A 14,233-nucleotide genomic window follows, 5' to 3' on the forward strand; every position below is an offset into this window, starting at 1 on the left:
GAAGCCTTCTCCCGGTCCGGATGTCCTCTTGTGCTCGGATAGGATGAAGACTTCTGCCGGTCTGGATACCTATTTTGGCCCATCGGATGAAGACTTCTGGACGGATCGGATGACCACTGGTGCCCGGCTGGGTGAAGACGGCTCAAGGTAGGGTGATCATCAATGGGGTAGTGTTAGGTTTTTTTTAAGGCGGTATTGGGTGGGTTTTAGAGTAGGGGTGTGTGGGTGGTGGGTTGTAATGTTGGGGGGGTATTGTATTCTTTTTTTTACAGGTAAAATAGCTGATTACTTTGGGGCAATGCCCCGCAAAAGGCCCTTTTAAGGGCTATTTGTAATTTAGTATAGGGTAGGGCTTTTTATTATTTTGGGGGGCTTTTTTTATTTTATTAGGGGGCTTAGATACTTCTTGTAATTTATTTATTTTTTCTGTAATTTAGTTTTTTTTTTTTTTTAGTAATTTAGTGGGTTTTTTCCCCCCGTAATTTAGTTCATTGTATTTAATTGTAATTAATTGTAGGTAGTTTAGGTAATTTATTTAATGATATTGTAGTGTTAGGTGTAATTGTAACTTAGGTTAGGATTTATTTTACAGGTCATTTTGTACTTATTTTAGCTAGGTAGTTATTAAATAGTTAATAACTATTTAATAACTATTGTACCTAGTTAAAATAAATACAAAGTTGCCAGTAAAATAAAAATAAATCATAAGATAGCTACAATGTAATTATTAATTATATTGTAGCTATCTTATGGTTTATTTTACAGGTAATTATTTAGTTTTAAATAGGAATAATTTATTTAATTGTAGTTATTTTATTTAGATGTATTTAAATTATATTTAAATTAGGGGGGTGTTAGGGTTAGACTTAGGTTTAGGGGTTAATAACTTTATTATAGTAGCAGCGACGTTGGTGGTGGCAGATTAGGGGTTAATAAATGTAAGTAGGTGTCAGTGATGTTAGGGCAGGCAGATTAGGGGTTAATAAGTGTAGTTAGGTTGCGGCGACATTGGGGGCGGCAGATTAGGGGTTAATAACTATAATGTAGGTTGCGGCGATGTTAGGTGCAGCAGATTAGGGGTTCATAAGTATAATGTAGGTGGCGGCGATGTCCGGTCGGCAGATTAGGGGTTAAAAATATTTATTATAGTGTTTGCGATGTGGGGGGGGGCCTCGGTGGTTTAGGGGTTAATACATTTATTAAAGTAGCGGCGATGTTCGGTCGGCAGATTAGGGGTTAATAAGTGTAGTTAGGTTGCGGCGACGTTGGGGGCGGCAGATTATGGGTTAATAACTATAATGTAGGTTGCGGCGTTGTTAGGGGCAGCAGATTAGGGGTTCATAAGTATAATGTAGGTGGCGGCGATGTCCGGTCGGCAGATTAGGGGTTAAAAATATTTATTATAGTGTTTGCAATGTGGGGGGGCCTCGGTTTAGGGGTTAATATGTAGTTTATGGGTGTTAGTGTACTTGTTAGCACTATAGTTAAGAGTTTTATTTTCCGGCGTTAGCCCATAAAACTCTTAACTACTGACTTTTAAATGCGGTAGGAGTCTTGCCAGGAGAGGGTCTACCACTCACTTCTTCCAAGACTTGTAATACCAGCGTTAGGCAAATCCCATAGAAAAGATAGGATACGCAATTGACGTAAGGGGATTTGCGGTATGGAAAAGTTGCGGAAGAAAAGTGAGCGGTACACCTGTACCTGACAAACTTGTAATACCAGTGTTAGATAAAAAGCAGCGGTGGGACCTCTCAACGCTGCTTTTTAAGGCTAAAGCAAAACTCGTAATCTCGCAGTTAGAATTTGACGGTTGATAAGAACCAAAAAGGCCCATCAAGTCTACCCATATTACATGTTACTTTTTCCTTAGGATAGCCTTATGCATGTCCCAGGCATTTTTGAATTCATTTACAGTCTTTGTGTTTACCACCTCAAATGGAAGTTTATTCCATGAATCCACCACCCTTTCTGTAAAAAAAATGCTTCCTCAAATTTCTCCTGAATCTGCTACCCTCTAACTTTAGATTGTGACCCCTTGTTTTGGCATTTGTTTTTGTGAAAAATGCTTTCAGCTTCTATTTTATTAAGTCCCTTCATATATTTGAAGGTTTCTATCATGTCACCTCTTTCCCTTCTATCCTCAGTCTAAACTATACATATTTAGATCATAGAGTCTTTCTTTGTATGTTTTATATTTTAGACCATGTACCATTTTAGTAGCCCTCCTTTGGACAGCTTCTAGTTTATTTATATCTTTCTGAAGATATGGTCTCCAGAACTGTACACAGTATTCCAGATTTGGTCTAACTAATGATCTGTAAAGTGGCATAAGAACCTTGCTATTTCTGCTATTAATCCCTCTTCCAATGCAACCAAGTTTCCGACTGGCCTTACTGGCTGCACTGCTGCATTGTATACCAAATTTTAAATCATCTGAAATAATAATTCCCAAGTCCCTTTCTTCTTTAGTTACAGTCAGTAATGTACCATTGAGACTATAATTGGACTTTGGGTTTTTGGATCCTGTATGCATAATTTTGCTCTTGGTAATATTAAATTTCAGATCCCATTTATTTGACCAGTCCTCTAGTTTTTTAATATCACAGTTCATTTGATCAACCCCTCCTGGAACATCTACCCCAGTGCTTTCCAAAAACTGTGTGTCGTGACACATTAGTGTGTCAGCGGCAGTGTGTAGATGTGTCCCTGCTTCAGCACAAATTTTTTTTTATTTAAATTTTTTTAATTTTTGGGGGGGTTTCTGAATTTCCGTCTGCCTGCTACGCATATCACATGGTTGACACGTAATTGATACCTAGTGGGTCGCAGATCGTCTTAACCTATTAGCGCAGCTCAGTGGGAATTGAAACTATTCCCTTTGGCGGCATATTGGCTCCTGACTGCACGTGTAGTTTCCTCAATCGGCTCGTGACTGCATGTGTAGTCAGTGAGTGGGACAGCAATGTGTTTGCAGCGTGGGCAGTAGTCAGTCGGACTCACAGAGCTCTGAATGCGGCAGCTTAAACGCTGAGCTGAAGTTAGAAGTCAAAGTGTTGGGGTTTTTTTGCAGCTAGCTCCCAGTAGTGCATTGCTGCTCCTGCTCTTGATATAAGGATAGGAAGTGGAAGCTTAAAAATGCTTGATGATGAAATGTGAGTGTCTTTAGCTAATATTGCACCAAATATTCAGAAACTGTGTTCAACCCATAAACCTCATACATCCCATCAAAATAGTAAGTAGCTATTGGTGTTTTTTAACTTTTTTTTAATTCTTGCACATTCATACTGTTACTTGTAAATACATTTCATTATTATATCATTTATGTATGTGTCTGTATCTCAAACAAGTTAGTTTAAAGGGACAGTTTACTCAAAAATGTTCTCCCCTTTAATTTGTTCCCAATGATCCACTTTACCGTCTGGAGTGTATTAAATTGTTTACAGGTAGTTCCTTTACCCTTATATCGGCATTTGAAATAGTTGATTTAGCACGTGGTATCCCCACCTATTCTGAAAGTTTGTGGCCGCAGGTCCAAGCTATAGATAAGCATTGTAAACACAGCCAGCAGAAGAAATTACACTCCCAGTGGGATATAGCAGAGATAAGGTAATAAAATGTTGATTTCTCTTACAAGGTGTATCCAGTCCACGGATTCATCCTTACTTGTGGGATATTCTCATTCCCTACAGGAAGTGGCAAAGAGAGCACACAGCAAAGCTGTCCATATAGCTCCCCCTCAGGCTCTGCCCCCCCCAATCATTCTCTTTGTCGCTCTAACAAGTAGCATCTTCACGGGAGGGTAAAGTGAATGTGGTGTTAGATTTGTAGTTTTTTATATCTTCAATCAAAAGTTTGTTATTTTGAAATAGTGCCGGTTTGTACTATTTACTCTCTTGCAGAAAGTGATGAAGAATTCTGCTGAGAGGAAAATGATTTTAGCATGTTGTAATTAAAATCCACTGCTGTTCCCACGCAGGACTGAGGAGTACCAAGAAAACCTCAGTTGGGGGGAAGAGTTTGCAGGCTTAACTGCTACAAGGTATGTTCAGTCATCTTTTTCTAGTCAAGACTTAGTAATGCTAGAAGACTGACAAGAATCCCCATGTGGGGAAGGTAAGCCATATTCTGAGACTCAGTATAGAAGGAAGTCTTATTTAACAGGGCTAAATGACTGGTGGACACTGTTTAAGGGCAGTCGATTATTTTTTAGTAAAATATAATCACTATACATGTTTTTATCACTTTTGGAGTGTTATTTGGGGTTTTATTCCACATGGCAGAATTTTGGACAGACAGCTTCATGCAGCTTCACGTGGAGGGTCATAAAGCTTCTTGAGGACGTCATAGAGGCTTATTTTTCATCAACTAATCCCCAGGGGCAAGGTAGGGCCACAGCAGATTGCTGTGGCATGGTGCTGTAGTTTGCTAACCAGTTGTCAGCTTTAGGTTGCTCCGGTTCGGGCATTAAGGGGTTAATTGACTTGATATTTGCTGTGCAACCATTACCAAGCATTAAGATCGTGTGGTGAAATTTTCAGAAACATTGGAGCATTTTTGAACATTTAGTAAAAAAGTGTGCGCTTTTATTAATTAAAGGCACAGTATCGTTTTTTCTCAAATTGTATTTTTCAGTCTTTAACTGCTGTCTAAGTCTGTTTAACATGTCTGAGCCTACAGATAGACGTTGCTCTATGTGTTTAGTAGCCATGGTGGAACCCCCTTTACATTTGTGTTTAAAGTGTGCTAATGTATCTATGCATTTTAAAGATAACGTTGTTTCACTTAAAGGGACAGTCTAGGCCAAAATAAACATTCATGATTCAGATAGAGCATGTAATTTTAAACAATTTTCCAATTTACTTTTATTACCAATTTTGCTTTGTTCTCTTGATATTCTTAGTTGAAAGCTTAACCTAGGAGGTTCATATGCTAATTTCTTAGACCTTGAAGCCCACCTCTTTCAGATTGCATTTTAACAGTTTTTCACCACTAGAGGGTGTTAGTTCACGTATTTCATATAGATAACACTGTGCTCGTGCACGAGAAGTTATCTGGGAGCAGGCACTGATTGGCTAGACTGCAAGTCTGTCAAAAGAACTGAAAAAAGGGGCAGTTTGCAGAGGCTTAGACACAAGATAATCACAGAGGTTAAAAGTATATTATTATAAATGTGTTAGTTATGCAAAACTGGGAAATGGGTAATAAAGGGTTTATCTATCTTTTAAAACAATAAAAATTCTGGTGTAGACTGTCCCTTTAAAAATGTAGCCCAAGATGATTCTTTAACAGAAGGTAATGAGGATAGTCCACCTTCCTCTCCCCATGTGTCGACACCAGTCACACATGGGGAGAGGAAGCCAAGTACCTCTAGCGCAATGGTTCCTATTACATTACAACAATTAGCAGCAGTCATGGATAATTCCCTTGCAGCATTTTTATCCAAACTGCCAGTTTTTCCTAAAAAGCGTGATAGCTCGGTTTTAAGAACAGAGTATGAGCAATCAGAAGCTTTGGAAGGTTTATTTGTTGTACCCTCACAACATTCTAAAATGATGGTGAGGGATGTGCTGTCCGAGGGAGAAATTTTGGATATAGGAAAGATCTCTCAGCGGGCAGAATCAGATTCCTTAGCGTTTAAATTTAAGCTGGAACAGCTCCGCGTACTGCTTAAGGAGGTATTAGCTACGCTGGATGATTGCGACCCCATGGTGGTCCCAGAGAAATTGTGTAAAATGGACAGATTCCTAGAAGTCCCTGTATACACTGATGCGTTTCCGATCCCGAAGAGGGTGGCGGACATTGTGGATAGGGAGTGGGAGAGACCAGGTGTACCCTTTGTTCCCCCCCCCCCTATCTTTAAGAAAATGTTCCCTATAACTGATCCCAGGCGGGATGCATGGCAGACGATCCCTAAGGTAGAGGGGGCAATTTCAACACTTGCCAAGCGCACAACCATACCAATTGAAGACAGTTGTGCTTTCAAAGATCCTATGGATAAAAAATTGGAAGGTTTACTAAAGAAAATATTTGTTCAACAAGGTTTCCTTCTCCAACCTATTGCCTGCATTATTCCTGTGACTACTGCAGCGGCTTTCTGGTTTGAGGCGCTGGAGGAGTCACTCCAGACAGAGACCTCATATGACGAAATTATGGATAGAATTAAAGCTCTAAAGCTGGCTAATTCTTTTATAACAGATGCCGCTTTGCAATTAGCCAAGTTAGCTGCGAAAAATTCTGGTTTTGCCATCATGGCGCGCAGAGCGCTCTGGCTGAAATCATGGTCGGCCGATGTGTCGTCTAAAACTAAGTTACTGAATATCCCTTTCAAGGGAAAGACCCTTTTCGGGCCAGAGTTGAAAGAGATTATTTCGGATATCACTGGCGGAAAGGGCCATGCCCTCCCGCAAGATAGGCCTTTTAAGGCTAAAAACAAGGCTAATTTTCGTTCCTTTCGCAACTTCAGGAGCGGTCCTGCTTCAAACTATGCAACAGCAAAGCAGGAGGGTAACACTTCACAGCCCAAGGCAACCTTGAAGCCTTTGCAGGGCTGGGACAAGGGTAAACAGGCCAAGAAGCCTGCAGCTGCTACTAAGACAGCATGAAGGGGTAGCCCCCGATCCGGGACCGGATCTGGTAGGGGGCAGACTCTCTCTCTTTGCTCAGGCTTGGGCAAGAGATGTTCCCAATCCCTGGGCATTAGAGATAGTTGCTCAGGGATATCTTCTAGAATTCAAGGACCTTCCTCCAAGGGGAAGGTTCCACATTTCTCGTCTGTCTTCAGACCAGACAAAGAAAGAGGCGTTCTTACGCTGTGTAGAAGATCTAATCAAGATGGGAGTGATATGTCCAGTTCCAATTACAGACCAAGGACTGGGTTTTTACTAAAACCTGTTTGTGGTTCCCAAAAAGGAAGGAACTTTCAGACCAATCCTGGATCTAAAAATTCTAAACAAGTTCCTCAGAGTTCCATCCTTCAAGATGGGGACCATTCGGACAATCTTACCGATGATCCAGGAAGGTCAATATATGACTACCGCGGATCTAAAGGATGCGTATCTGCACATTCCTATCCACAAAGATCACCATCAGTTCCTAAGGTTTGCTTTTCTGGACAAGCATTACCAGTTTGTGGCCCTTCCCTTCAGGTTGGCCACCGCTCCAAGAATTTTCACAAAAGTGCTAGGGTCCCTTCTAGCGGTTCTAAGACCGCGGGGCATTGCAGTAGCACCCGATCTGGACGACATCTTGATTCAGGCGTCGTCTTTTCCCAGAGCCAAGGCTCATACGGATATTGTTCTGGCCTTTCTAAGGTCTCACGGGTGGAAGGTGAACACCGAAAAAAGTTCTCTGTCCCCACTCACAAGGGTTCCCTTCCTGGGAACATTAATAGACTCGGTAGAAATGAAAATATTTCTGACGGAGGTCAGAAAGTTAAAGCTTCTAAGTACTTGCCGAGCTCTTCATTCAATTCCTCGGCCATCTGTAGCTCAGTGCATGGAGGTAATCGGATTAATGGTAGCAGCAATGGACGTAGTCCCATTTGCTCGAATTCATCTCAGACCACTGCAATTGTGCATGCTCAAACAGTGGAATGGGGATTATGCAGATTTGTCTCCTCAAATCCAACTGGACCAGGAAACCAGAGATTCTCTTCTCTGGTGGTTGTCTCAGGATCACCTGTCTCAGGGAATGTGCTTCCGCAGACCGGAGTGGATCATCGTAACGACCGACGCCAGTCTGTTAGGCTGGGGCGCGGTCTGGGGCTCCCTGAAAGCTCAGGGCCTATGGTCTCGGGAAGAGTCTCTTCTCCCGATAAACATTTTGGAGCTGAGAGCGATATTCAATACGCTCCAGGCTTGGCCTCAGCTAGCGGCGGCCAAGTTCATCAGATTTCAGTCGGACAACATCACGACTGTAGCATACATCAATCATCAGGGAGGAACAAAGAGTTCCTTAGCGATGAAGGAAGTAACCAAGATAATCAGGTGGGCAGAGGATCACTATTGCCACCTATGTGCGATTCACATCCCAGGAGTAGACAACTGGGAAGCGGATTTCCTAAGTCGTCAGACTTTTCACCCGGGGGAGTGGGAACTTCACCCGGAGGTATTTGCTCAGCTGACTCAGCTTTGGGGCATTCCAAAGTTGGATCTGATGGCGTCCCGTCAGAACACCAAACTTCCCCTTTACGGATCCAGGTCCAGGGATAGATGCTCTAGTAGCGCCTTGGTCCTTCAATCTGGCCTATGTCTTTCCACCGTTTCCCCTTCTCCCTCGTCTGATAGCCAGAATCAAACAGGAGAAGGCCTCGGTAATTCTGATAGCGCCTGCGTGGCCACGCAGGACTTGGTATGCAGACCTAGTGGACATGTCATCTGTCCCACCATGGACACTGCCAATGAGGCAGGATCTTCTAATACAGGGTCCATTCTTGCATCCAAATCTAGTTTCTCTGCAGCTGACTGCTTGGAGATTGAACGCTTAATTCTATCCAAGCGTTGGTTCTCTGAATCAGTCATAGATACTCTGATCCAAGCTAGAAAACCTGTCACCAGGAAAATTTACCATAAGATATGGCGGAAATATCTTTGTTGGTGTGAATCCAAGGGTTACTCGTCGAGTAAGATTAGGATTCCAAGGATTTTGTCTTTTCTCCAAGAAGGATTGGAGAAAGGGTTATCAGCTAGTACCTTAAAGGGACAGATATCTGCTCTGTCTATCTTGTTACACAAGCGTCTGGCAGAAGTACCAGACGTTCAAGCGTTTGCACAGGCTTTAGTTAGAATCAAGCCTGTCTATAAACCTGTGGCTCCTCCATGGAGTCTAAATTTAGTTCTTTCGGTTCTTCAAGGGGTTCCGTTTGAACCTTTACATTCCATAGATATTAAGTTATTATCTTGGAAAGTTTTGTTTTTGGTAGCTATATCTTCTGCTCAAAGAGTTTCAGAATTATCTGCTTTGCAGTGTAATTCACCCTATCTGGTGTTCCATGCAGATAAGGTAGTTTTGCGTACCAAACCTGGTTTTCTTCCTAAAGTGGTTTCTATTAAGAATATTAACCAGGAAATCATTGTTCCTTCTCTGTGTCCTAATCCATCCTCAAGGAAGGAACGACTATTACACAATCTTGATGTTGTTTCGTGCTTTAAAATTCTATTTACAAGCAACTAAGATTTCAGACAAACATCATCCTTGTTTGTTGTCTATTCTGGTAAGAGGAGAGGTCAGAAAGCGACTGCTACCTCTCTTTCCTTCTGGCTGAAAAGCATCATCCGATTGGCTTATGAGACTGCTGGACAGCAGCCTCCTGAACGAATTACAGCTCATTCCACCAGAGCTGTGGCTTCCACATGGGCTTTCAAGAATGAGGCTTCTGTTGAACAGATTTGTAAGGCAGCGACTTGGTCTTCACTGCATACTTTTGCCAAATTTTACAAATTCGATACTTTTGCTTCTTCGAAGGCTATTTTTGGGAGAAAGGTTTTGCAAGCAGTGGTGCCTTCCGTTTAGGTTACCTGTCTTGTTCCCTCCCTTCATCCGTGTCCTAAAGCTTTGGTATTGGTATCCCACAAGTAAGGATGAATCCGTGGACTGGATACACCTTGTAAGAGAAAACAGAATTTATGCTTACCTGATAAATTACTTTCTCTTACGGTGTATCCAGTCCACGGCCCGCCCTGGCAATTAAGTCAGGTTAAAATTTATTGTTTAAACTACAGTCACCACTGCACCCTATGGTTTCTCCTTTTTCTCCTAACCGTCGGTCGAATGACTGGGGGGGGGGGAGCTATATGGACAGCTTTGCTGTGTGCTCTCTTTGCCACTTCCTGTAGGGAATGAGAATATCCCACAAGTAAGGATGAATCCGTGGACTGGATACACCGTAAGAGAAAGTAATTTATCAGGTAAGCATAAATTCTGTTTTTCCATTGTTCTCTCTAAGTACTGGTGATTGTTTTATGGACAGATATAAGATAAAGAAGCAGGTATATGTACACAATGTGATACAGTAATGAGATCTGATTATACCTACAAGCTCAACCCATTTTATTAGGTTGTGGCTTCAAAACACAAAATCAGAGCTTTAAAATACACAAATAAACCTTAAAAAGCTAATTTTCATACATTTTTTATTCTGCAGTTGGTAAAAAAAGCAATTGTAAACACATTAAGGGAAAAACTATTTTACAGTATACTGTCCCTTTAACCTCCTGTTTGCTAGAACAACTGAATTACTGTGTCGCGAAATGATGTAGGTCTAAAAAGTGTGTCACCAACATGAAAAGTTTGGAAAGCTCTGATCTACCCTGTTAAAAATGTTTGTATCATCAGCAAACAAGCAAATCTTCCCCGTAAGCCCACTTCCAATATCACTTATGAACATGTTAAACAAAACAGGCCCAATAACTGACCCTTGGGGAACACCACTAGTAACTGATGCCTCATTTGAATGTTCTCCATTAATTGAAACCCTCTGCCGTCTATCTTTAAGCCAGCATTCTATCCACTTAACAATCTTAGCATCTATTTCAAGGCAATACATTTTGTGAATAAGTTTGTTGTGTGGGACGGTCTCAATTGCTTTGCTAAAGTCTAGTTATACAACATCTACGGCTCCTCCCTGGTCTATTATTTTAGTTACATGGTCAAATAAATCAATTAGATTAGTCAGGCATGATCTTCCAGCAGTGAAACCATGCTGTCCTTTGTCTTCTAAGTTGTTTGTCTGAAGGAAAGATACAAGTCTTTCCTTTAAAAGAGTTTCCATTAATTTCCCTGCAATTGAGGTCAAACTGACTGGCCTATAGTTGGCAGAAAATGTCCCTACTACCCTTTTTATAAAGAGGAACTACATTGGCAATTTCCAGTCTTTTGGAACAACTCCTTTTAGAAGTGACTGATTAAATAAATCAGCTAATGGAGGAGAGTTCCCTTAGAACCCTTGGATGAATATTATTTGGACCCACAGACTTATTTACTTTTATTTTTTAGAAAGTCCTTGAAACCTCTTCCTCTATAAAAAGAAAAGTACTACTAACATTATTATTTACAGTAGCATCCCTTAATAGAATCTCACTATCTTTACCATCTGTTGTAAAGACTGAACAAAAGTAATTATTTTCTCTTTTCACTGATATATCTAAAGAAGGTTTTGTCACCGTTTTTTACAGATTGCGCTATTTTCTCTTCTGCATCAGCTTTAGCCTTTCTGATTAACTGCTGTGTCATCTTTTGATGGGTTCTCCATTTTTCTTTATCCTCTTCTAAGCCAGTGAGTTTGATTTTTTTATATGACTGTATAGCAAAGCCAGAGGACAGTATACAGGTAACACAGATGAGTGTACAGGTGGACATACTATTTGAGGGCATTTGGGTTGCTCAATGTATTTGTATTTATGGCTACGGCTCCTTTAAGAAAGTTATGCTGGATTTGTCATCAGCTATGTTTTTCACTTTATGTTATAATAGTTGTATTCTTAGTGCTTCTCCACTCTGGATCAGCACGGCTGGAAGTATAGGAGCGCAATGGTAGGCCTGCAGTGCGGTCTTGGTGTTCACAGCGCAAGGGGCAATATAGCACAGCGGGCTTGTCACTCTCTGGTATGGAGAATGTTAACTATTTTCCTGTTGCTCTTGCTTTCTCCTCCCTCACTCTGCTGGCAGCCATTGCTCACTTCATATTTACTGCTGTATTTCTCTGGTAAGAGTTTCAGGATTGGGTTAATTTTTGGAACTTTTGGCAGTACATTTAGCAACCTATGAATGCGTTTGAATGATATATTCAGAGCATAGATTAGCCTGAGAATTATTTGTACACGTATTTTTAAAATTATATTAGTTGTTTAAATATTAAAAAAATAAGGTTAAAGTTATTCCTTAAAGCACAGGGTGCCGCCATATTGAAACTTAGGTTATCTTTCCTGCTGAGGCCAATTAAGAATGGTTATAAAAGTCTTACTAGAGTGTGCAACCAATGACTGTGGAATATAGCTGTGGCTGCACTACCATGTTTAACATGAATTGGAAAGGCAACAATATTTAAAATTAAATTACAGGAAAGGAGAACAAAATAAATAATGAAAGTATGTTTCAAATTTGTTTTTCTACATCTAATTAAAGGGACAGTCAAGTCCAAAAACAACTTTCATGTTTTAAATAGGGCATGCAATTTTAAACAACTTCCCAATTTACTTTTATCACCAATTTTGCTTTGTTCTCTTGGTATTCTTAGTTGAAAGCTAAAACTAGGAGGTCCATGTGCTAATTTCTTAGACCTTGAAGACTGCCTCTAATCTGAATACATTTTGACCACTAGAGGGCATTAGTTCACATGTTTCATATAGATAACATTGAGCTCATGCACGTAAAGTGACCTAGGAGTGAGCACTGATTGGCTAAACTGCAAGTCTGTCAAAAGAACTGAAATAAGGGATCAGTCAACAGAAGCTTAGATACAATATAATTACAGAGGTAAAACGTGTATTATTATAACTGTGTTGGATATGCAAAACTGGGGAATGGGTAATAAAGGGATTATCTTTCTTTTTAAACAACAAACATTCTGATGTTGACTGTCCCTTTAAACAATTTATATTAATGAGGTGTTTAATGTCCCTTTAAATACTTCTGGTCATTGGAGGTTATGGAATATGATCATTTAAATTGTATATACAGAACTCAGCAATTTAACTTCATTAAACAAATACAAAGCCTTGTTTTATTATTACCCTGTAAATATGGAATTTTCTTCAAAAAAGTTTCACAAGGCTTTTATTATCTGCCATAAAATGTGTAGATATAACCGTGTGTGATTTTTCTTCCAGTAATGATTGCGTAACTGTAATATGTTGTACGTTGCTCTAAGCATTTTACCGTTTTTACACTGTATAAAATGAGATATCTTTACAACAGTGCCAGACAGATTTTTATTCACAATCCATCATCTGTATTTTTCAGGGGTTCAGCCATTGCTAAGATTGTAGGTGATAATGCTGCTCGACTCCCTCAGTTTGACAATGCAGTGAAGATGTGGGTATTTGAAGAATTAGTCTCAGGAAGGAAACTAACAGAGATCATAAATTCAGAGCATGAGAATGTCAAGTACCTCCCAGGGCACAAACTACCAGCCAATGTGGTAAGTACGTGGGCCATTAATTTAGACCTTGTCGTCCCCTCTCCCCACCCTGGTCTTTAGCACTTTTTGACAGTATCATAATATCATCGCTATAAACATGCACGCTCCTGAGCTCACCTAGGTTTACTCGTTTACAAAAGATACCAAGAAAACTAACCAAAATTGATCATAGAAGAAAATTGGAAAGTAATAATGGAAACACACTTTGATGAATTACTTATTTCAATAGAAACATATTTACAATATACATATATACATAGTTAAAGTCACCTCCAGAGCAGTGATGCACTGTTAGGACCTATCTGAACACATCTGGTATGCCAGTGATAAGAGACGTGTGTGTAACCACCGGTCACCAACTGTACTGCCGTTCTACTTCTGAACCTTCCTAGGTATGCTTTTTCAGCAAAGTATATACAAAAAAACAAAGTAATTTTGCTAACAGAAGTAAATTGAAAAGTCTCTTAAAGGAACATGAAGCCCATTTATTTATTTTTTCATTTGTGGAACTCATTACTTAAAGCGAATGTAAATTTTAAAAATTCGATTAAAAACAGGGGCACTTTAATTCATCAAAATTTACATTTCACTCCTGTTGTGAATTTTTTTTTTTACCTTTTAATCTTCACAGCAGCTCCAGCTTCCTCCGGTCGTCGCAAGCCATTTCTGATGTCAGAAATGATGGATAGGTCATCCTCCAATCACAGCTTCCCCCCGGGGGAATCAGTGTCTGATTCAACGCCGTGATTGGAGGAAGCCGGATTCCTCATTTTAGACCAAGGAAGAGACTTTGCAACGGGTGAAGGAAGCTGGAGCTGCTGTGAAGATTAAAAGGTAAGTTTTTCTCCAACATAGGTGTGTCCGGTCCACGGCGTCATCCTTACTTGTGGGATATTCTCTTCCCCAACAGGAAATGGCAAAGAGCCAGCAAAGCTGGTCACATGATCCCTCCTAGGCTCCGCCTACCCCAGTCATTCTCTTTGCCGTTGTACAGGCAACATCTCCACGGAGATGGCTTAGAGTTTTTTAGTGTTTAACTGTAGTTTTTTATTATTCAATCAAGAGTTTGTTATTTTAAAATAGTGCTGGTATGTA

The 14,233-nt window shown here is 40.3% G+C and overlaps 1 protein-coding gene across 1 annotated transcript in view; it reads left to right on the plus strand.

Annotated features, from left to right (window-relative positions):
• Window positions 1-14,233, plus strand: part of GPD1 (glycerol-3-phosphate dehydrogenase 1) — a 241,569-nt gene that overhangs the window by 26,224 nt on the left and 201,112 nt on the right. Inside the window, exon 2 of the mRNA XM_053708353.1 lies at window positions 12,961-13,138. Coding sequence (XP_053564328.1) covers window positions 12,961-13,138 — 178 coding nt within the window. The remainder of the gene's footprint in view (window positions 1-12,960; window positions 13,139-14,233) is intronic.

The sequence above is a fragment of the Bombina bombina genome, chromosome 3 (genome assembly GCF_027579735.1).
Source record: "Bombina bombina isolate aBomBom1 chromosome 3, aBomBom1.pri, whole genome shotgun sequence".
Classification (NCBI taxonomy): domain Eukaryota; kingdom Metazoa; phylum Chordata; class Amphibia; order Anura; family Bombinatoridae; genus Bombina; species Bombina bombina.